The sequence below is a fragment of the Rhea americana genome, unplaced genomic scaffold, assembly GCF_003343005.1.
Source record: "Rhea americana isolate MKP2758 unplaced genomic scaffold, rheAme1 scaffold_132, whole genome shotgun sequence".
NCBI classification, from domain to species: domain Eukaryota; kingdom Metazoa; phylum Chordata; class Aves; order Rheiformes; family Rheidae; genus Rhea; species Rhea americana.
Window position 1 is genome coordinate 775,803 of NW_028185395.1, and position 23,778 is coordinate 799,580.

A 23,778-nucleotide genomic window follows, 5' to 3' on the forward strand; every position below is an offset into this window, starting at 1 on the left:
TCTGTAGAAGTCATTAGCTGGTACTATTCTTCCATTTTAAATACCCATAGGCATGATTCTAATTTCACATACAACAGTTAAGCTGCTAATATGAACAATTATATGTTCATAGTGAAAAACTATTTCTGGAGCCAAGCTATTTTCAGTGGTGCCCAGGAACAGGACAAGAGGCAACAGGCAGAATCTGAAAAACAGGCAGTTCCACCTGAACACGAGGAAAAACTTCTTTACTGTGAGGGTGACAGAGCACTGGAACAGGCTGCCCAGAGAGGCTGCAGAGTCTCCTTCTCTGGAGATACTCAAAACTCACGTGGACAAGATCCAGTCCAACATTCTCTAGGTGACCCTGCTTGAGCAGGGGGGTTGGACTAGAGGTCCCTTCCAACTTCAACCATTCTGTGAACGCTAACGCAGAGCAGAATCACAGCCCACTTATTAAGGCCGCAAAGAAAGCAGACACTTACGACTTTAATTTTTAACCTTGTGGTATTTATTGTATACATAATGTTAGTTTACACACCTTGCCTATTTGACACCTTAGTGTGATTCTTACAGCTTTGACTAAGCACCATGAAAACACTTCAAAGCTGGGCTCAACAGGAAGTGATTTATTTAGTAAGATAATCTTTACATTTCTGAATTTAATAATTATTATTAGGAGACCCAAGTCCTTTCCTGAAAGTTTCTGTAAATAATGACATGATTTGTAAAAGATAGTACATAGAAAAAAGAGGTGTACGTACAGTAATTTAATTAGAAGATCCTAGTAATAGTGTCTTCTTTGGAACAGAAGGCTAGTGTGGGTTGTTTTCCTATATAACGTACAACTGCATCATTTGATAGATGCTGTTTCCTGTTTAGCCTTCCTAACTTTGCCGAGCTGTATTCCATTTTGACTGTGCTCCATTGGAAAAGAGCTGTATACACAGACAACAGCATTCAAAATGTGATCTAGAAAGAAGAGTGCTTCCTGCTTGTACATGACTCAGGTTTTGATTTGTACCAACAGCTGCTCCATCAGTACAGGAACAGTGCAAAAACAGAGCTCATGATAAAGAGTAATAGCAATTTGTCCAACTTACCTGATTTAAAAGTGCAATCTAACTGGCAACCAAATTAACAATTACTTAAAGGTAGCAAGGAGTTAGCAGAAGGTCATTTCAAAGGCTCCTATGCTTTTAGAGGTTCCAGGCATATGTAATTTTTAAGTTAACCTTTATTCCTGTGATAAGAATCTCCAGTCAACCTGTTAACCTCATAAGATGTGATCATCTTACTGTTCTATGCATCAGTGAACCTGAATCCTGAGGCATCACTTAGGAAAAGATTGGACTTCCTTACAAAAGAATCCCTGTGTCTTCTATGGCAGCAGTCAGCAACAATGTAAGGTTTATTAACAGGAAAACCTTTGATGGAATTCAATATGCTACCCAATAATACAATCCCTGTGTCTGTTATGGCATTTAATTTCATATTCAAATTATATTCATCCAAAGTACTTCACAATGTGCTGCAGAACAATCTATTATATGTGAATAACTATTGTAAAAGTTATCTGAAAGTGGCTTTCACATACTTCTGGATTTTTTTTCCTAAGAAAAACTCAGGTTCCTTCAACGACTTAGCCTCAGTTTCCAGCATGGCACCATATGCAATTAGAGTAAGTTATCACTGAAGGATGGTGAGGGCAAACTACAGCACAGGGTCAGTAACTATTGAGAAGGAAACTTCTGAAGACTAGGTTGCTCTTAAAGAATAAATGTCATGTGACTGTATCTTCTAAGATATCATCTTGTTGGCTATACAGCTGTAAAACTTTTGACAAAGTGCTGTCATAGTCATTGACTTGACTAATATTGTAACAAAAGCTGTTGATAATATCTGGTAATTTCTGCTTTTAGCCAAGATACTTAGATTTTTAAGAGAACATGCACAGTTTACAGAGTAGTGAAAAACTGGCAGCAATGAGAAAAAGTAAAAAGAGAGGGGGAATGAGTGACTAATCAAGATGATTAGGCAATGAGTGACAATCAGCCACAGAAAAGGACTCTATTCAACCAGTGGTCAAATCCACTGCATGCAGTTGGTTCCCTCCCCTCCTCTCCTGCTTGTTCCCAGTTCTCTAGCTGCTTCCATGATTTCCATTTCCTGTATACTGACAAACCAACTGTGTGCATGGCTGTATTCTGAGGCAAAAAACTCCAAAAGGGAGATAAAAAATGCTACTATTTCGCTTGTTTTGTCCCCTCCACATCACTGACAGTTAGCATTTACATTGCAAAATTAATAACCCTGAAGAGAAACACATTTGAAAATCACAAGTTTGTTCATAAAAGACACTTAACAGGAGGCACATAAGAGTTCTTCATTAATGATGCGTGTTGCATGCAACTATGCTTTGTGGGGATAGAACCATAAAGAGCGCAGGATGGCTACTTTCATCATGGGCTGATGTAACAGAAATCACTCAGCAACACTGAATCTGTAAGAAAACCCAATCTGGGCTCGATTTCCTAAATAAAGAAGTTTTTATAGTAATTCAAATTTTGCAAGCTTATCTGAATGATCCATTAAAAATGGGACTTGATCCTGCCAGTGCTGAACAACAACAAAAAATCTCTTTAGATGGTATTCTATAACTTGCAGGATCAAATCCTTAGTGTGGTAAGATTATTCATTCGAAGGAATCTAAAATAATGAATTACTCTTCATTAGTTCTAAAAATGGGATTATTCAATGATGGCGGCTGTGTCTGTACTGAAGAGATATGTACTAAAAGCACAGACAATCTCATTATTAATCTTTTATTAAAAAAGTGACATGATTGGTGACAATGATATTTCTATTTTATAAAGAAATATTTGTCCTCCTTTTCCTACAGGAAACAAGTACAACATGAGCAGCATTAATACAAGCTTCTCCAGATTAACTGTCCCTGTCAGCTTTCTATAGACTACCCATGAGAAGGATAGCTCAGTTTCCATGTACATTCAAAGGTTCTCTTTTATTGACAATAGTGTCAAGTATATGCTTTTGTATGTAGACGCTTACCTATTGAGACCACGAGGCTAGTAAAGTCCTAAACTTAGATGCTTACACACACGCACAAATTTAATAGGACCTGCAGAAATGTTTTTTCCTTTTTTTTTTTTTTTTTTAATGATGGGACAAAGAGGGACTTTCTTCCTATTTCAATATGCTAAGAATCCAGTGACCAAATTTTAATTGTATTGTACAAAGATTTAAATCCACAGCTTTCAGTAAAAATTTGTGTATTTACAATTGGTAGAAAAAGTACTGATTTAAACATTGAAATTTAACAAGTCTTTGGAAATATTGCCCATTCCTTGGGAAACAGTTCTTCACCGCCTCCCTTCCCCAAAAGAAACTATCCTCATACTGGAGCACAATGGTAATTTTCTTCCCACCACTTACCTTTCAGGTCATTCAGGAATGATGCTGTTCGTTATTTAGTTTAAGTCTTATGCATCAGATTGATGGAATACCTTCCCATTTTGATATATTTCAGAGATATAAGAGGAGATTTTAAACTGCTTTTAATTAAAAAAAAAAGTTACAAGGCCTGCAGCAAGCCTTCAAATTTAAACATGTTTTGTTCTATTTGAAATACTCTCCGACTTCCTGCTTGCTCTAAGGGAATCCTGAATTGGGTTTAGACAAGGGTGGAGGATTAGTCGTTGTCTATGTTGAATTTGTCTACGACAGAGCTTCTTGAGCCTTAACTCCCCCAAGATGTACCCAGTATGTTACAGGGCTCTTGCTTCTATCTGTAACTTTATAACCTTTGTCTGTACATGATTACATGATTTAATATGTAATGTTACTTGTCAAAATTAAAGATTTTTAAAAGTAGCTGCATAGGCCAATATAGTTAGAAATGGATAGGAAACATTCAGACAATAAAACCAACCAAAATAGCTTTTAAATTTGGTTACTGAAGATTCTACTGCTTTAAGATGTCCATGTTAACAAAACCCAACAGAAACAATAGTTCAGGCTTTAGAAAACAATGTGTTCCTAGATACTTTCAAGAAAGATTTGCCAATTAAAGCACTAAATTCAATCTCAGTAAGAGCATCTGACATTTTCTGCTTTAGAAGGAAAACAAAAATATCAGATTGATATTATATATCGAGATATATTATTATATATCTTGGATAATCCTGGAACAGAATGCAGTATTTACAAAAATAAACCCAATATCCAGTCATCCAATTTGCTGAGTATCATGAACAGCTCCTTTCAAGTGTTCAGAGATGCTTAACTGCTTCAGAGTTGATTTTTAAAATATTATTTACTTGTTTTTACTTACAAGCTGAAAAAACAGCAAAAAGCTACAAAGCTTAAGCCCAGTATCTTATATTAATACATAAATATCTAGTCACCGAAACAAGCTTTTTTCCATCAATGCAAGCTTCTTCCTTCAAAACATTTGCTGAGTTCTATAAAATTAAAGAGGAGACACCTGCAATTGTCAATCTGAAGATGGAAACAGTAATACTAATATAAACATGGTACTTCAAGACTACGAAATTTTATGTAACTTTCCAAACATCGGTAACAGAAGGCAAGCATCCCACTTTCTTTACACTATTTTTGAAGACCAGAGTTACTTGCTGATCATCATCTGTCAAAAAGGTGACTTTTTTGGAATATGGTACACCACATCCAGATCTAGCCCCTAGATGAAGTACAGACGCTTACCTTCTGAAATCATTTGCATAAATGAAAGTTTGTTCACGTTTGGAACACGTATTAATGACCTGGCCAAAAATGCCTGGAAAAAAACAATTGATACCAGCACCACAAAGGAATCACTTAGAGGAAAAATTTAGTTTTTCATATTTCTCCAACTCTTTGCAGAAGTTATCAAGTATTATAAACTTAAGAAATCTTTAGAGTGCAAAAAGTATTATACAGTGGTAGCTGTCCTAACAAGCACATTTCTACTAGTATTACTAAAGCAAATAGCTAAGTCTTTTTATGCTAGCATGCCAAAAAAAAGTCCCTCTTACACAGAAAAAAAAAAAACACCTAACAAAATTGATTTCTGAATTTTATGAAACAGCTCAAAATATAGTTAAGTAGGTTATATATATATTTATATATATATATGAATATATATATAACCTACTTAACTATATATGAATATGAACATGATTTATATATATATATATATATATATATATATATGAATTCTTGTTTTCTCATGGTTACATGGAACTGTTAGCATATTGTTTATTCTTTTTAAACAGGGAACAATTACTTTGAAGTTTCTGTTGCTCAAGGGAGACTTGTGTAATTTCTACAAACATAGCACAGTGATGGAATTACAGCTTAAGTGATAACTACACACGTCTCAGGAATATTAATTACCACCTAAACTTCAGAAGAATTCAATTATTAAGCCTTTCAGATACTGCCCAGGTTTTAAAAACAGGCCAACCAAACAGAAGAGCGGACAAAAGACAAAAATGACTGTGATTCAAGCAGTAAGACAGCAATACTAAGTGAGGTTTAGAATCAAAACATTTAGTAATTACTAGTCTTTAAACATCTCCATAAAGAAACAATACTTTTAGGATAATAATGCATTCCCCAGATTAGCTCACTTTTAGTCCCGTAAAATGCTTAGTGAGAACCTAATAAAGACTAACTACCCAAAGGTAGTAAAATATTTCCAAAAGTCTTTCCAATAGTTTTTATTACTACATTGATGAACAACTTAATTTTCAAACAAACATTTTCTAGTTTCAGTTATTACTTCTACACATGTATTCCTTCTTATAAATAAGTATTTGACTTCGTGTGTTTTGGAGGAAAAAAGCAGAACTGGTTTTAGATCAGTTTCCTCAAGTTTCTGAAGCATCAGCTGCTATCAAATGTCAAAATATACCATGGATCATCACACATCACTCTCATCAGACCTTTAAGAAGGTACTACAGGAAATAGACAAAGTTGTAGATCATTTCATCATTAACTCCTGGACAAAGTAGCAGCCACTGCTGAATTACAAAAAGGAAGTGCTGCAGGTTCTTTTGTTCCCATTTAAGCAGAAGCTTGACTGGTTACTCCTACTGGTTTAGTCTGTCTTACTTATCTTGGAATAAATTAAACAGCAGTTAAGGAAGAGGATGCCAAAACAACTACTAATGAATATAGAAGAGTAAATAAAGTGATCTTTTCCCCCCCCACTGACCTATGATCAAGTTGTATTACTTTATGCTGTTTTCTCTCATATGCCCAGTAGTCACATATTTCAGGCAGTTTGATTAAAATCTGGCAAGGTGGCAATATTGTAAATGTTGAATACATATTTTACTTTCAGCTTCCTAAGGCACAAAATGGCATCTTATGGATTTTAGGAGTTTAGGGTCCCCTCTCCCCCATATGTATACTTTGTACTATAAATCCAAGATTATAGGATTGTTATCTTCTTGTCCCACATTTCTCATGGGTGACAGTGAAAGGTACTGACATACTAGAGGTCTTTTGAGCTGTTACAAACATAGTGGGGACTCCATACCTGCATATGCAATATATTTTTAATAGCTATGTCAGTAGAGACAGGGGCATCCTGTGCTACTTCACATTCCTACAACAGTAAAAGGAGTAAGGCAGCTGTTGTTTGCACTTCCCTAGCAGCTAAGAGCCTACAGCTGTGAAGAACTTCAAAAAGCAGGAACAAAACATCTGTTTGAACTAATATGCCTAAAATGACTTGAAGAACCATAGTTTCTTCCAGGGGCTGAAAGCACGAATCTTGCTGTAAGTGACTACCATCAGCTATAGGAGTGTAAAGTTTCAGCTGTATCTAGTAGAAACTGAAATATTGCCCATTCAAACCTGGTACCTGACTTGCAAGTTGCATCAAATATGTTAATCATCAGTATGACACTCTGTTAGTCACTAGTCTTAGAAGAAAGCATGAATCTGAAGTCACCAGAGAAGGTACCCTGATGATGAGGTCAGAGAGCAGGAGAAAAGTTGCTGACAGAAACATTCTGTGACTCAGAAAATCTCCATGGAAGAAGTGTGGCTTTTCAGTACACTTGATATGACTATAGAAGGTGCTGCAGAGAACCTCTGCCCTTCTGGGAGGCAAGAGCTTTATGGACATACACAGGTCAGATTTGTCCAGCAAAGAGTAAGTCTGAGAAAATGCCTGAGTGGTAGCTGACTTATCCAAGAACAACCCTAAGACTATGACAACAGAAAACAGAGTGATTCGTCCACCAGCTCAGCTCCACCTACTAAAGTACCTGCCATTAGAAAAACATTCTTTTCAGTGTGATGATATATATACCATTCACAGAGTTCAAGAAGAGGTTCTCTTCATTTTAGAGGTTCAAAGGCAAGTATAAAGAAGGCATGTGGGCAACTCCATGCCCTGAACCGTCTGACGATAAGGTATGGCTAAATTTAACTACAGTGCATTCCGGTCAGGTAACCCTTTTGAGTTAAAATCCAGAGCTGCCTTTTAAGATGCATACATCAGAATCCTTTAATATTCATGAGTCTATTTGGTTCTCCTTATTCTCTATATGAGCAATTCAAAATCTTTTACATTAAATCCTTTTTCTTTTTTTTGAAGGAATAAATCTCTGCAGAATTTATCTTCTGAATTTGCAAGGTTCTAGTCTTCACCCATCACAACTGCTACTCTGTATTGTCCTTGATCACGTCATACGAAAAAAGAGATTGGGCCTCATGCCTTCAGGAGACTTACAGCAGGGAGCTTCATGCTTTGCTAGAAACAGAAGTCTGGCACTAGACAGTGTTTATTGAGAGCAAACAGGCCTCTGATCAGATCTTCTACTAAGAAATTTAAAATGAACTTCTGCAATGAACATTCTCAATAGACTACCACACTCTGGCTCATAAAAACCACTGGTAACATCACCACCATCTCTGAAAATGTCCTCACAAAACACCAGCTAAGCATTTGAGTGCTAGAGTTGATGACCATGAAAAACAATTTTAATGGCAAGTCTTATACGTACGAAAGAGTAAGGAGGAGGAGGGAAAAAAAAAAAAAAAAGTAGCAGCTCCAGGACAGGTCACCCTCCCCTCATGCAAGCAACACGAAATTATTTTCCAGAGTATGAGTTTCTACCTATGAGCTCAAGATAGTCCCCTTTGCTAATGAACCTGGATGCTTGATAAACCACAACTAGTTTTGTCATCAAAGGAAAGGACAACTTCAGTCCCAGCATTCATGCTGATACTCATTGTTTGGTCTGTGTTAAGTTCTTCACAGTGATCTTAAGAGTTGCTTTTCAGCTCAACAAGACATCAGGTGATGCAAATTTATAAGAATTCTGAAACTCACCTCTGCTGTTTCTAACCCTACTTTTAAAGAAGTGCAGCATTAACATTGCATCTCATTTTCAAGCTGCAGATAATGACAAGCATGCCAAATACTTTTCTGGAATACAGAATCCTCTCTGACAAACCAGTCTGTGAACCATACACACTAACCATGTTCGGTCTCTGAACAGATTGGTAAAGCCTTGCAGCATGACTCATGAAAATTTGACACAGCATATAGAAATATTCACCCTCCTCCCCCACCCTGAACAGAAGCTGAATGGAAGTGAAAATATTGTTAAGGGGTGGGGGGGATCCAAAGAAATCTGTTCAGTGTAAGAATTTTATCAGTCCATAGCTTTCAGACCAAAGATAACAAAGTGGTTCTGAAGATTCTCAGATGACTTTGATATTTAAACCAAACTAAAATCTAATAAGCTAGCTAAAACTTGACAAATACAAGGATAACAGAATACAGTTTCTTTCTTTCTTCTTAAGAATTTAAGGACACATTCCTTCTGAGTTCAACTTCCAGGGCTTATCTGAGAGAGATGGAGGCCAGCCTTCCACTTGTTTGAAAGCCCCTCTGTCTTTTGGTACAGGTGAGAATCTGCTCATGCGTCTCTCTCAAACATGATTTAACTATTTGCAAGCTTTGGCAAGCAATGTTAGTTTCGGTACACGTTTTCAAGCTTCTCCTTGCTATTATTAAAGAAGCTGAACTTTGGATACATTCTGAGAAGTTTAACACAGGCCTTTACAACATCTCCCAAATCATTCGAATAGTTCAAATATGGAGGGAAAGCAGAGTATAGGAATGTAATTTGGGTGCTGTAATGTCAAGTGAATGAACGTTAAATTGAAATTCTCAGTTACTACCAACACTGAGACACTACTAATGCCGAAATACTGAGACTCAGAATGATTCTCTGAACTGTACTGAACAGCTCTGCTTTGTGATTTAGGAATTCTCTCTCTTGTACTGGGGAAAAACTTTGTCTAGTGTCCTTTCTGCTGATTTACACATAAATGAAGGTACTACAAAGTGGAAACTTAGGGCCTCATGGTCCCAATCCTCAGAAATAAGCTGTGCTGAAATACCTAACTCCTGGCACGTTACCAGTTGGTGCTATCCTTAGCCCTGAGTTTGGCACCTAAGGACGTGCTGCTGAGAAACTACCTATGTAAGAAGATGTGAATACAGATAAAGTTAGATGTTAACTTTCTATGCATTTTCACTACCAACACACTATGGCCCATCTCCATCAATAACTTTGTGTTTGCCTGGACTCTGAATTCAAGTAAAATAACACTTGCAACACAACTGCATCTCTTGTATTAATATTCTAACCAACTGGCTATTTTAGTAAACTTTTTTGTGTGTGTGCTATCTGCATTCACACCAGAAAGCGGAGCTACATGATGAGATTTTGCTCTTAAGAGAATTGAGGACATAGATAACTTGAGTCTTGGCTTTTACATTATTCAAGACTTTGTCTTGACCAGAGCTCCAACCAGCAAGGTAGAAGGCAGCACGAGCTTTGTGCACTTCTGGTGCTGATGGTGTCTACAGCAATGTGCAGAGACATATGCGGAAAACATTTGTGGAGCCATTTGGAAAACATCATTGACACATAAATTGTAGATATAACACCTATAGAAACAGACACATCCTTCTATTTCATGAGTATGTTTCATGGTAGCAATTAAGAAGAGAGCAGAACCAGCAAGAAGCATGGCTGTGACTAAACAGCTCTTGCATAGTTTGGCCTTTGACTTCTTTAACCTCGTTCCCAAAGGCAGTTAGTAATTTCACTGATGCTTTACAGTGCCTAGCAGTCATAAACTAGGCTCCTCTCTGAGAGGAGGTAATCCAAAGAACAGAGAAGTCTGCCAAGTCATCAGGACTTCAACTAGACATTGGAGAAGTGTGAATTACAGTAATACTGAAGATTGCTGTTGATCCATTTTCAGTAAAATGCCACAACACACCTGCAAGAGAGCGGCCTCCTTGTAAGCAGCACAGCAGAAACAAGATCTAATGATTTGCAGAAATTTCACTGAGAACACCCTAGAGCTTCCTGGCTGTGCCTAACAATAGGCAGAGGTGAATTAACTGGGCTGGAAAAGGGAAATAGAACCACTAAGTTCCTGGGTAAGCTGGGAACAGACAAGAAACTAAACACCTCCCCCCTCCGCCGGCGAAGGTAAGTTTAAACAACAAAGAAGTCTGTGGTAGGCTGGGCCTTATAACGGACAGGAAGTAAGCAGAGCACAGAAAGCCCTTTTCCTCCCAATCAACTTTCAAAGAAGTTTTGAAATTTACTTACGCGTGAGACGTTCCGGGAAGCCCGACTCAGGTGCCTCGCGCTTTTTTTTTTTTTTTTTAAGAGCCAGCCTACCCTCCGGCCCACTGCTCCTTGTCCCAGGGCTGCCAGGGAGCCCTCACAAAGGCGGCGCGCCGGCGGCGCCAGGGACCGCCGGGGCTCCCTTCCCCGAGGGCTTCCCCTCCCTCGCGCCCGCGGGCCGCGCCCGCGTCGCCAGAGCGCTCCCGCGCGGCGCTCCGAGCCCTTCCCGCCGCGGCGCCCGCCCCCCCCCCCCCCCCCCCCCCCCCCCCCCCCCCCCCCCCCCCCCCCCCCCCCCCCCCCCCCCCCCCCCCCCCCGCCCCCCCCCCCCCCCCCCCCCCCCCCCCGACTTCGGCGCCGCACGCCTCGAGGCCCGCCACGCGCTCGGCCGTTAGCGGGGCGGCGGCTGCCCGCGCGGGCGGGCCAACGGCGGCAAAGCCCCTGCCCCGCTGCGAGCGGAGGGCAGAAGCCGCAGACTGGACGCTGGCGCCTCGGCGTCCCCCGCGCCTCCTCCTCCTTCTCGGCCGGAAGAGCTCAACCGCCGGGGCACGGGGGCTAGCCTAGCTTCGGGCAAGGCGGCCGTTCCTCTCCTGTCACCGCCCTTCTACGCAGGCGTTAACCGCCACCCAACCGCCCTCTCAGGCGGCTCCTTCTCCTGCTCCCTCCCCCACCTCCAGCGCGCCGAGCCCGAGCCAGCATCGCCCCCGCTCCCCGCGCAGGGGAAGCCATTATCATCCGGTTGTGCCAAGAGAGCCACGCCCCGCACCCGAAGCCAGGGGAGGCGAGAGCAGCCTCTTCACCAGCTAGTGCTGCGCGGCCCCCACCCCGCAGGCGTTAGCAAGGCCCGGGCCCGCTTCTTCTGCGAGCGCCGCTCCCCCAGCGCAGAGCCCCCGTTACGCAACTCCACCGAGAGCGCAACCTCCCGTTCTCCTCCTCCCCCCCCACCTCCAGGGCCCGCCACTCTCCAAAACTCCCCCCCCTTTTTCGCCCTCCGGTTTTTAAAGGCGCACGCCAAACCTGCTGGCGCTGGGTAATCGCAAAGATCCTCTGACTGACGGGCCACGCGACCTCTCAGAAGCCGCGGATCCCTGAAGCGCCGCCCCCTTCGCCGGATCGCAGCCAATGGGCTGAGGCCGGTGAGGGAGGCGGGCGCGAAGCGCCAACCAAGCCGAAGCACAGCGGTGGAAGAGCGCTATGACTGACGTAAGTCAACAAAGGTCACGTGCAGCGCTCTGGAGGCGGCGATTGGCTGCGTGGGCCCGAACGGGCGGGTGGGGAGGGAGGGGGGTCACGGTGGCGGCGTGGGGTTCGCTGTGTGACACAATTACAACAACTTTGGGCAGCTGCTGGGGAAGTTTGTACGGGCAGCAAACACACCTCGCGCGGCAGGGCGGGCTGGGCCCCCGTCACCCCCGCTCCGCGCACCCCCTCGCCGCCGGGGCGAGCGGCGCTGCAGCGATGTAAACACGGCTCCGCCGCCGCTACCGCCATCCGCCGCAGCAGCCGCCGCCTCCTCCTCCTCCCCCCCCTCCCCCGAGTCTCCAGCGCTGGGGCTCCCTCCCCCCTCCCTCCTCCTCCGAGCAGCGGGGCTTCCCCCCGCCTCCCTCCCTCTCCCCTCCCTCCCTCCCCCTCCCTGCCGGCTGTTGTTGTTGTAATAAAAGTTGTGGTGTGTGTGTGTGTCGGGCACCCCGCCCCGCCCGGCGCTGGGGGGTGTTGGGGGCGCGCAGGGGGGGGGGTTGCGATCGTGAGTTAATTACGCTGCGTTTCCATGAAATCGTGCGGAGTGTCGCTCGCCGCTGCCGCCGCCTCTGCTGCTCCTTTCGGTGATGAGGAAAAGAAAATGGCGGCGGGGAAAGCGAGCGGCCAGAGCGAGGAGGACTTCGCCAGCTTGACAGCCGAGGAGAGAGAAGCCCTATCCGGCCTCGACAGGTACCCGCTCCCCACTCCGCCCCGGCCGCCTCCGTGTCCCGGCTCGGCCTGCGCTCCCTCCTTGTCCCCCCCCTCCCCTGCCCGCGGCTCCCCGCTCGGGAGTGCGTGTGCGCCCGTGTGCGGGCTCGCGGCCCCGCCGCCGCGCTCTGCCCTTGCCCGCCGGGAGCGAGCGAGCCTGCCTGCCCGTGCAGGGGACTGACTCTCGCTAACGCTGTGCCTTGTGCCTCTCTCCTCTCCCTCCCGCCCGCTCCCCTTCTGCAGCCGACTCTTCGGATTTCTGAGGCTTCATGAAGATGGCGCCAGAACGAAGGCCTTGCTGTTAAAGGTAAGAGAGAGGATGGATGTGGAGAGCGGCTTTGGGGGGGGGGGGGAGAGGTTGAGGGTGGAAGGGGGGGAGGGGAGGGAGCCGGCCCAGCCCAGCCACCCCCCCCTCCCGTCGTTCCCCCGAGCCCACACGGTGAGTGTGTGTGTGCGAGTGTGTGCGCGTGTGTGCGCGCGCGCGGGGCACCGCCACATCCACACGCACACATCCCCGCCGCACACGCCAGGGCGCCGCGCCGCCTCGCCCCTGGCCGGGCGCTCCCGCAGGCGTCTCTCTCCTCCCTTGCCCCTTCCTCCCCGTCTCCCCGCGGCTTAGTGCGGGCCCCCCGCGCGGCGGGCGGGCAAGGAGCCCAGCGGGGCCGGTTGTGGGCCGAGAGGAGCGCGGCCTGGCGGGTTCCTCTCTGGACACTTTCTGGGGTTCGTCCAGCCCCAGGACGGGAAAGTGCCTGCGCACCAGGGCCGGAGCCTCGGGCCGGGAGCAAACGCCAAGCGGCGCGGCGCGGGGGGAAGGGGGGCGCGGGGGAGGGAGGGAGCGGGCGCGGGAGGCAGGCGGGAGGGAGGGAGGGAGGGAGGGAGGCAGGCGCCGGCGGGGGGGGAGGGGGGGGAGGGTGGCGCGCGAGGCGCTGCTGACGTTGGCCTTTCCCCGGACCCTCCCTCGTGATTTTCGCCCCGCGCGGCGGGGGCCGGCGGCCGCGCGCGCCCTGCCCGGCGGCCGTTGCGCCTCCCGCCTCGCCGCGGCGGGGGAGAAGTTGCCCCGAAGTTGGGAGCGGGGGGATCGGGGGACGAGGCCCGGGCCGGGCCGGCCGTGGCAGGAGGGGTTGCTGCGTGGCTGGCGGAGTCAGTCGCCAAGTGATTTGTTTACCCCGCCCGCCCGGCTGCCGCCAACGTGCGAGTCCCGGCTGAGTGCGTGTGCTGCTCGTGGGGCCCCCCGCTACTCCCGCGGCAAGGCCGCTTGACAGGGAGCGGGACGGCCCGCGGGCTGCTGGCGCCTGCCGGGCCTTCCCGGAGAGATGTTTGTTCCTGCGAAAAGTTGTTGGCCCTGTCATTTAGTTTAAGTAATGGCTGCTCCTGTCGGCCCAAGATGGCCGGACAGGGAGGAGAAAGGGAGGGGGGGAGAGAAGGTAAACACGAAACAAACACGGGGAACGAGTATGTGCGTCGCCCAGAGTGTGAAGCCCCTGGTGAATGTTGAGGGAAAACTCTTCTGCGCATTGCAAGTTCTTCCTGGGTGCTTTTTGACTGCAGGCAGGGCGTTTGCAGAGCTGGTGTCATTCTTATCAACCTGTAGCACATTCGGCTGCCCATCTATAAGCTGTTGACAAAGGCTCTGCAGGCCGAGTGTCTGCCAAATGTATCTAAAGACTAAACGTGAAGAAAACATGCGTGTAACAGAATAATTCAAACTATTAAAATACCACACAGTTGAAGCAGCGGACTGTGTTCTTCTGGTTCCTGCTTTCTGACTTGTTCCTGTCAGTAGCTTTGCATTTGACACTTTGCTCATCCTATTGTTGTGACCATGCTGTATGTTAGTATCTTCACATGAAGATTTCTTTTCTGTTGCTGTTCGTGGCTGATCTGAAGACCTAACTCTAAAGCATGTTAAATTCAGTAGACTAGGCCTTTATTTGTATTTGGATGTTTATTTCTGGCATAATTGGAAAAGCTGAATGTCTGGATGTGGGGAGTGGGGGGAGGGATGGAAGAAAAAGCAAATACACTTTTCTTTGTGCTTATATTTTACAAAATCTTGTCGTTTCATTTTGATTTTTCAGTTATTTATAAAAGTACTGCTTCAGATAAATCAAAAAGGCATAGGAGTGACATGTCAAACCAGTTAAATAATATACGTGAACTGTTAGTGGACTAGAATTAATGTCTACTCTGTGGGTGCCATTGATGCTACTGGAAATACAGTAGAGAATCATATTCAGCTTTGGGATGGGGCTTAGGGATGCCGGTTAGAAAATAAAAACATATATAATTAGATTGACTGTCATAGAACATTGCTAGATGAAGTTTTATTTTGCATACTCTAAAATTAAGTAATACAGGCAGTTCAGCATGTTAGTTGAGTTTTGAGTCCTTTCATGCATTTTCTTTTTTATGCTGGTTGATTGAAGTTTTAGAATTTGCATTCACAGTGTGTGAGCCGTGGCAGGAGTTGTGGGGCATTTTGATATTTTTGAAGTATATTTCTAGAAATAATGCTTTATGTGTTTTTATTACATCAATATATAAATCAATATAGCAGATACTAAAAAAAGCAAGTATTTTGATATTCCAACTCATTTTTCTGACAATATTTTGGATATTTGAAAATGCATGGTAACTTGTGAAACACATTCTTGATAAAAGTTGTCACTGAGAAAAGTAGATCATTAAGGAAGTGGAGAGATTAAAATGTTACTGTTCAGTCCAGAGGTGTTTCAAAGGAATTTCTTTGCTTGAAACAGGTTCAGTTTTGTTTGTGCTTTTAACCTTTGGGGAATGCGCACATGTTTCAATTACTGTTATCCGTAAGCAGGATTTTTTTTAAAGATGTTTGTTACCTGAACAGAATTCTTTATTTTGTGTGTGAAGCTTCATAGGTTCTGTAAAATTATGGTACAGGGGAATGTTTAGAGTAATTAATCTACTAGATCATTTTAATCCCAGGTAATGGTCATTTTTATTGTGGAAAGTGTGGCCATATATATGTGCATTTACTGCATAGGTCTTGGGCTGATAGTAGTGAAAATTTTCCTTTTGTGCATGGCACAACAACAGCTAACAAAGACCCTAGGCTCCATAATTATGAAATCCTAATTGACTGATTTAAAAACCTACATGCTAGAGCATTATAAAGTGATATGAGATTTATGTGCAAGTGTAGCATGTAAGGAAAGCGATTGAATTGTATTTCTACAGGAATCTTTCACAAAGGCAAAAATGTATTGTTGCTCCCCTTAATGCCAGGAATAGAACATTCTCTGCTGAACCCGTTAAAAGAAGAGGATGGCTAGAGTGCAGCCTCTCTTCTGTGTGTGCCTGACGATGTTCCCTAGTTACCTGTGGTTAAGGTGGTAGGAGCAGTATACGCATCTTCGAAGACTGAGCACGGGGGAGGTGGAATCCTGGGTTGCAAGTGCTGAGGGGACTGTTCCTTTATCCTTGCAAGTACTTGTGCAGCAACAGGATTGTATTGTGGACATTCAACATTATGAGCGACTGCTTGGCTTTTACTGAGCTTCACTCAGCATGAGGCAGTGCGTTGGATCTAGCTTTGTCAGACCAACCAGGAGATTTCATGAAGCCTTAGCAGTGGGAACTCTGGGTTAGTGAAGCCACACCCTGACGGAGTCGAATAATAAGAAATCTGGGATCTCTTTCTGGGATAAATGGAGCTTCATGTCTGGAACTTCGATATAGTTGTGGCTTTTATTTATGCTCCAGATGTGGAGTGGAGTCCACCTTTCTGGTAGTTTTGCTTTACAGGATGTATGACTGTAGTACTGTGGACTAAATTGGGTCCTACTGCTGAGTGTGACAAATCAAAAGAGCAGACATGACATCAGATCTATACAATATTTATGAAGTTGTAGAGATATAGACTAAAGGTTGGGAATACTGTATTGTTGATCCATGTATTGGATGCATGATAAGCCAGACAAAATCAAAACTTTCTCTAATGATGTACATGTGTGATAAAGGAATAGAATTTTCTATTGTCCAAAAGGTGTGTATGTGTGTTTCTTCCAGAAATGAAGCCTGAAAATCATTGTTTGCAATATGTGCTTGTTTTTAAAATCTTTGCAGCTAGTGATTTTGTGGGGAGAGGAGAGGGAAATGAGGAGCGATCCCTTTCAAACTGGTTGAAATGCTGAAAATCTAAATCTAATGCAGCTAACAAGCCTTGTGTAGCTGAGAGCGCTTGCTGTAGTGCTCCTATAGTTGACAAGAACGTTAATGTGAGGGAAGGAAAAAAAAAAAAAAAAAAACACCCTGCTGGTATCGTGATGTCTTTCTCCCAGGAAGATGTTTGTTCTCCCAGAAAATGAAGCTTAAAGATTACACAGGGAGGGAAAGCATGCATCATATTGGAAGTGAATGGCAAAGAAAGGCTTTTTTTTCTTTCTTTTTTTTTTTCCCTTATGATACTTCCAGTGTTTAGCCAATATTGTTTTTTTTTCCTTCCTGTGACAAACCTTCATTTAATAACCTATAGTATGTAGATATAGTAGATTCAGATTTTCTAAATATGTGCATTGATACAGTTTATGTAATTTATTGAGTTTAAGATCTTTGGTAATTCCTGTTCATTGAATTCAATCTGTTTTATCATGTCCTATAGACAAAAAGTGAAACATGTTTATATTTAAAAGTATTGATGGTTGAAGTCTATTGATTTAAAGAGAGATGAAGTAGTTCCATGTACTATACAGTTTTTTTTGGTGTCTGTATTACCTTCTGTGGTTCTGCAGCCCTTTGGTTTTTTAGCTGTGTTTTTACAAATGATGCCTTTTGTGCAAAGGCCACACATGCTGACAAAAATGATGAATTGATTATCTGTGCTTTTAAGCATAAAAAAATAAGTGCATAGTGACAATATTCTTTAATCTTTCTTGTAGTTGTAGCTATCGCTTGTTTAAAAATAGCTCTGGACAAGTGAATTAGTGTATATTGACTTTGTCCCTTTAGTGTTGACATTAATGTTAATTTTCTCTTAATCTATAATTAAACATCCTTCATTTTAATTATAGCAGACTGCTTGAAAAATAATTATGAAGGGAAACATTTTAGTAGATTAATCTAGGTGTAGTAAAGTTTTTTTTTTAATATTTTTGAAAACATTTTAGGTTAATTTATTTTCATCAAAACAAAGAAATATTACTTAAAAAACTAATTACAGTGTTTGCCTAATACAGTGGCAGTGCTAGGAATTGGGAAATGGGGAATTGGTACCATGAGACATTTGTAAAGCATTTCCGGAAGTGGGCAGCCTCTCTAAATTTCTGTAAATTCATGTCTGAGCTGTTCCTTTGTAGTTTTTTTAACACATTCTGCAATTCTTTTTGTTTATTATATTGCATACTTTCCATTAATGTAGAACAAGTTCAAATTGGTTAACACTTTGGAAATCGTGATATGGGTGGAGCTTGTATTCTAATGCTTTTTGAAGGTGTTTGAAAGTTGAAAGCTTCAAAGTAAAAAATCTAACTATTGATAGGATAACTGGGGCTAGGGTATGGATTTTCAAAATTTTTGTATAAAATTTGTGCTTTATGCTAATAGAACAGCGTTTTTAGGATCCAATGGAGATAATGAGCACACATTGTAATGCTTATTTTTATATTTTAAAAATATAATGCTTTTATTTAAAAAACATCCTATATGGTATTTTTGTATCCTGGTACTAAAGACTGGGCTATTCTCTATCATATTTGTAATATTAATACTTCATTTGGTATTAGAAATTACTTACCGTTTGTTTTAATGGGCATTATACTCTACTTCTAACACAAGCGTTAACTATTCAGAATATTTCAATACTTTCAAAACTAATATTTAAGGCATATTTCTCTGAAATAGTGTATTTTATTGTTCAAAACTTAAATTCTTGAAATACTCTTGAAAGTTTTGAATGTTTCTTAAGTTTAAAGTGCAATATTGTTACTGCTTCTTCGGGCAAGGAAGTGAATGCTGTTATAAATATTTTACAGTTTTTCATAACCAAATCTCTTCAAACAACATGAATTTGGAGAAATGTAAAGATTGCAAGACAACTAGAGTATTGGTATTTGCATTTCAGTAAGTTCTATGTCAACTATCTAGAGACTGTTAATAGGGAATATAATACAAGACTTCTTTTACGGTAGCTTTTCATATTTCTTATGGAATAAATGTTGTTACATGTTGTAGCTCTTAAGAAGTAGTCTACAGAGTCTGTAGAGGCTGAAGTGATCCATTTTTCTGAGTGATACGTATGCATAGATTAAGATAATTCATGCTGTACTTCACAGTCAAGTAGACAAGGCAGGCAAAGAAGTATTACTATATTTTAACAACTGAAGTTCTGATAAATAATTGTTAGTGGTTATAAGGAAAACCTGCAGCAAGGATGGAAGAGGTTTTTGTTTCTTCCGTTCCAGTAACCTAACCACTGAAATAATGCCATTGATGTTTTGGGGGATCATGATACTAGTGGATTCCAGCTTAAGAACTCTTAAAACTCTTAGGTGCTGTGTCTAAAGAACAAATGGTCTCCAGCTGCTGTGTGTACGTAACATTCAGGTATGCCTTTCTACTCACAAAAGGCATGGCTTTCTAGCTCTTGCTAGCCTTTGTATCTATTCACTGTAGTGGGTTGAGTGGACATGTTATAATTATAGAAGCAAGACTATCTGTGAGTGTTGTAATTTGAAGTGTTGAAAGCATCATCTAAAAGCTATACCATATATGATTTTAGAAAATAGTAGATATTGAATACTTGGACAGCTTTGTGCTTTTAGAATCATTTGTTTTTATTATATTAGTCCAACGGTATGAAGATTAAGGGGAGCCATGAAAAATATTTATAGCTGTAAAGTAATTTTATAGTGATGAACATTTATCACAAGACTTTCCAGTGCCAAAATTATGTGCCATAATCCACTGTCTTTATCCCACTGAGAATTAGACAACGTAACATTCTCTGGAGAAACTAAGCTTTAGTTTCTAGCCTTTTAGATTCATGATTTAGGCTTCACATTGATCAGTGGTTAGTGAACAAATACGGCTGTTACTTCTTCTCAGTTGATAGGATTTTTAGAGTGATGAGAGGGGTTTTATAATACTTTCAACAGATTGAAATGGGAAGAAATGTTTATTTAGTAGCTTGTAAAAATTAAAACATAGTTACTGTTGTAAACTGGTTAGCTCAACTGTACAAATGAGTTAAGCAGGAATTGTGAGGCTGTCAGGAGGAGAATGCATTGTTTATCTAGGTGACGGGTTTTAGTATTTGTTCAGATAGTACCAGAAGCTAATGCATGCTCACTCTGAATACAATATAGGGATTATATATATGTATTAGCCTTTTAATTTCAGATCTATATTTTGTGTTTCACATCTACATCTCCTGTAAGTTACTTTTTGCTTTAAATATCTCTTCTTGATGAGATTCTGCACCTATAGTGTCTGAAGTGTAATGTTTGAATAGTGTGTCTAAATAATTAAAAACTAAAATGATACTCATTGAACTTCAGAATACAAGTGGTTTTCAACTAGTTTGTTTTCTTGGTGGCATTACAGAGACCAGTTGACTTTCTTTGTTACAAATGAATAACAATGTTAATCCTGTTCACTGGCAGAATACTGTTCTGGAGTGAAAAAAAAACAAAAACAAAAAACAAACTGATGGCCTGTATGCAGCTCTGCAGCAGTCTGACAGGATTTGTATAGGTATATTTGGTAGCTTACAGAACATTATTTTCATTATGAAGAAAGAAGGGAACTGTACTTACTGTAGTCTAATCTGAATTCATCAGCCTAGAGAAGTTGCTTAAGAGAAGAGTTAAATACTTTATTTTGTATGGTTTTGATTTACAGATACGCACAGTAAAAATAGCCTTAATAGTTGTACCTATTGTCTTCTTAAGTTGCACAGTTTAAAGACTTGGACAAAGTCTATTTTCAGGAATAGTTCTTTTGATACGATAAATAGCAACGTGTCCCACTCAACAAAATTTGCTTGTGGACCTGATAAACCCTGTTGAAGTATGTTTCAAATTGACTACCATGTGTCAAGTCAGATTTTGCAGTGGACTTTTTTTTTTTTTTGATGCTAGATACTATTTTTTGTATATAAGGAGTGATAAAGTATACTGTTTGGGAATTAAATAATATTATTTCACAGATAATTTCACTTGAGAGCATAAAAGGATGCATGGTTTACCATCATATCTCAACTAAATAGCTTCCTTTATGGTTCTTACATTTGCTACTAGTGTTCGCAGAAGAAACTTGTTTAATTTAGATGCAGAATTAAGAGCTCACTTAGAGTTTTGTAGAGAGAGTGACTAAGAGTATATTATGAATTACAACCAGAACACTGTATATCTATATTTGGATTTCCTTTTTGGTAAGATGTTAAATGAATTGTTTGTTAAAACAGCTTTAAGTCAGTCCCATTTCCTTTTCTTGCAATGGTATTTTGAAGATTTTGATTCACTTTTCAATATAGATTTATTATTAAGTTCTAAAGCAGATCAAATTCTGAATATACTTTTCATTAGATTTCTTCTGGCACTTTGTGAATTTTAAAATTCTATTTTTTTTCAGAATATCATTTTTAATATTAGTCAAAGGATCTAGTATAATGACATCTAATACAGGGCCAGTAGGTCTTTTTTGTAGTTCTGTGTTCTTTCTATCAGAGTTGCTGCTTTAACTTTTTATGTAAACACCGTTCAAATCATACATGATAGTAAAAATTAAAACTAACTTGTCTGGGAATTCAGAGTGGAATAATGAATTAAAGTTGTGGTGTTAGTCGCCCCCCCCCCCCCCCCCCCGATGACAGAGTTTTCTCAACTACTGTTTGTGTGTGTTCTTATTTGTGTCTTTTCATGTATGCTGGTCTAACTGCTTTTGGGCCTGCGTGATGAATCAGGCTGGAAAACTGATTCAACTTAAAAAAAAATAGTAAAAAATGAGGAACTTGCTGGTTTTAAGTAGCCAACAGTTTATCGTGCAGACTCAAAAAAGGCAGTACCTACCAGTGTTATGAAGGTAGATGGATTTGAGAGGCTAGGGTGGCTCTTGCTTAGTATAACAGTTTCAGAAAGTGATTGTATGTAAATACTGCTGCTAAAACAGAAAGGATTACTGACTGATTTTCTTAGGAGGCTAAGGAGTAGTGTGTATTTTGGAAGCAGTGTGGATGGGATTATGTTGCTTTTGGAGAGGAAAGAAGGAAGAAGTGCAGTGGGCTAGCTTTATTACCTTCTCTCAGAGAAGACCTAGCATTTAATGAAGTTAGGCTGCCACTAGGAGACCTAGCATAGGTACAAATCTAAACATAAGTGCTGTAGTAAAGAGTGCCGGAATATCTACTGAGAGGATTGTAGAAGATAACTATATCTTTTTAGTGAAGCTGGTTTATGCCTCTCTAGGTATGGCTCTGAATAAGCAGAAATACTGAGGGATCTAGGTTGAGTGCTTCATGAAGATCTTTTACATTTCAAAAATAACAGAGCCTCTACTTTCTCCCATTTTTGGAAAGAAAGTAGGGCATGGGAGAGGAAGCAACTCCTTGGACAATGGAGTCAATGCATCTGTTAATGCCTCCTGTCACCGTCCCTCAAAAAAGGGCAAAGAGCAAAGAAATTCTGTGCTCCTGCTCTTTCTTCAAGGTGAAAAAGAAGGCCAAGAAGGAAACTTGTCACATGTCTGTTCTCATGTCATGTTTTGTTGCCTTTGGATTTGAAGGATAAAGAAAGCTGGGCAAGTATAGAAGAGGTAGGTGGATATGTTAAAGGGCAAGAAATAATTTTGAATGTGGAGTTGAAAGCCTCTCTAAAGGAGAATGACGCTGATACAGAAAATGTTAATGCAACAAAGTGTAGAAATAGTACAAGATAAAGTGGGAGGATAAGAAAAATGGAAAACATCCATTATAGAATGTTAAAAGCATAACATAAGCAGTGTGATAGAAAAGAAAAAGTCGAATGATACTATGAAGAATAAAGCATAGAAATTGAATGTATTAGTTGGTAAACTTTAATAGAACTTTTGGGCATGTTACAAATGTAATAATTGAGGGTGGATGATGCACACTGCATATCTCAAAATCTGGTGGTTTCTTAGCTTTCTGTGTGACATGTAGAAATATGTTGTTATCCATGTATTCTTCATCTCTTCTAATAGACTAACTCTCTGGGTTTTAGTGATGGGAAGTTTTTCAAGTCAGAGTCTTTGACTTTGTGATTTTATTAATACCTGAACATTGTAAATTTTCAAAGAGAAGAGACTATTGTTGATGGACTACCTCATCTCATATGCTAACTATTGAAAAGATTTACAATTCAGACTTAAAGATTTTTGTCCTTATCATGCATTTTTTTTGCTCATTTTTAAGAGGGTTTTTATTTGTCCCTTAAATCAAAGGGAAGTTTACTTTTTATGATCTTTGAAAAAAATCCCAAATTAGAAACTGTAAAGTTAATTGTGAATCAAAGCAGTACACACTCATCTGTACTTTGCTTAAGTGGTGATGAAATTGAAAAAAAATTTATGAAAACAGACCCCTAAACGTTAGAAGGTAGGGAGGAGATGCGTGTCTGCACCAGTGTCCTCTGTCTGCATTTAGAAAATCCTCAAATATACCTTTAGTGTAGGAGCACATGTAGTTTAAATTATGAATTAAGATTTTTGAATTGTGATGATGGGCTTTCTCAACTCTAGTTACTGAGTAGAAATGATGAATAGTTGGAGTAGGTTTAACACCTTTCAGTTATATATAGAGAGGATTTAGAGGCACTCTTGCTCATAGCAGTGCTCAGTGTTGTTGCTTAAATAAGATGAGGTCACAGAGATCATCAAAGTTCATGCTAAGTAACAACTAGAATATGGTCACGTTTTCAACCTTAAAGAGGCCCTGTTACCTTAGCAAGTTCCTGTGCTAGAGCATTTCTTAGTTTTGACAGTTTTCTGGGATTAGTTATATGCTGCCCATGTTTGTTATTCTTGATATGAGTTTTGTCTATTCATAGTCTCAATATAAGGCATTTTTTTGACTTTATTTGATAAAAAATAATTTGAAAAAAAGAAGTATTAATGCTTGAAAGAGATCTATAATTCAGATGTGTGTTGCGATAAAGAAAATGGAAA

At 41.2% G+C, this 23,778-nt stretch overlaps 1 protein-coding gene and 1 long non-coding RNA gene across 12 annotated transcripts in view; one reads left to right on the top strand and one right to left on the bottom strand.

The window, feature by feature from the left end:
- Window positions 1–468: 468 nt before the first annotated feature.
- Window positions 469–10,751, bottom strand: LOC146599794 (uncharacterized). The gene is made up of 3 exons (XR_014894926.1): window positions 10,663–10,751; window positions 4,726–4,798; window positions 469–2,482 (listed from the first exon to the last, which is right to left on the bottom strand). It is a non-coding gene; the product is annotated as an uncharacterized LOC146599794 (long non-coding RNA).
- A 1,633-nt stretch (window positions 10,752–12,384) lies between these two features.
- Window positions 12,385–23,778, top strand: part of KDM6A (lysine demethylase 6A) — a 158,828-nt gene continuing 147,434 nt past the window's right edge. For 6 of the 11 annotated variants that reach the window (XM_085297908.1, XM_085297912.1, XM_085297911.1 and 3 more), the window contains exons 1-2: window positions 12,386–12,606; window positions 12,868–12,931. In XM_085297908.1, the coding sequence (XP_085154034.1) occupies window positions 12,446–12,606; window positions 12,868–12,931 (225 nt within the window). In that variant the 5' untranslated portion in view covers window positions 12,386–12,445. Of the gene's footprint in view, window positions 12,607–12,867; window positions 12,932–23,778 lie in introns of all 11 variants that reach the window. The other 5 variants (XM_085297906.1, XM_085297907.1, XM_085297915.1 and 2 more) reach the window with 1 other exon arrangement.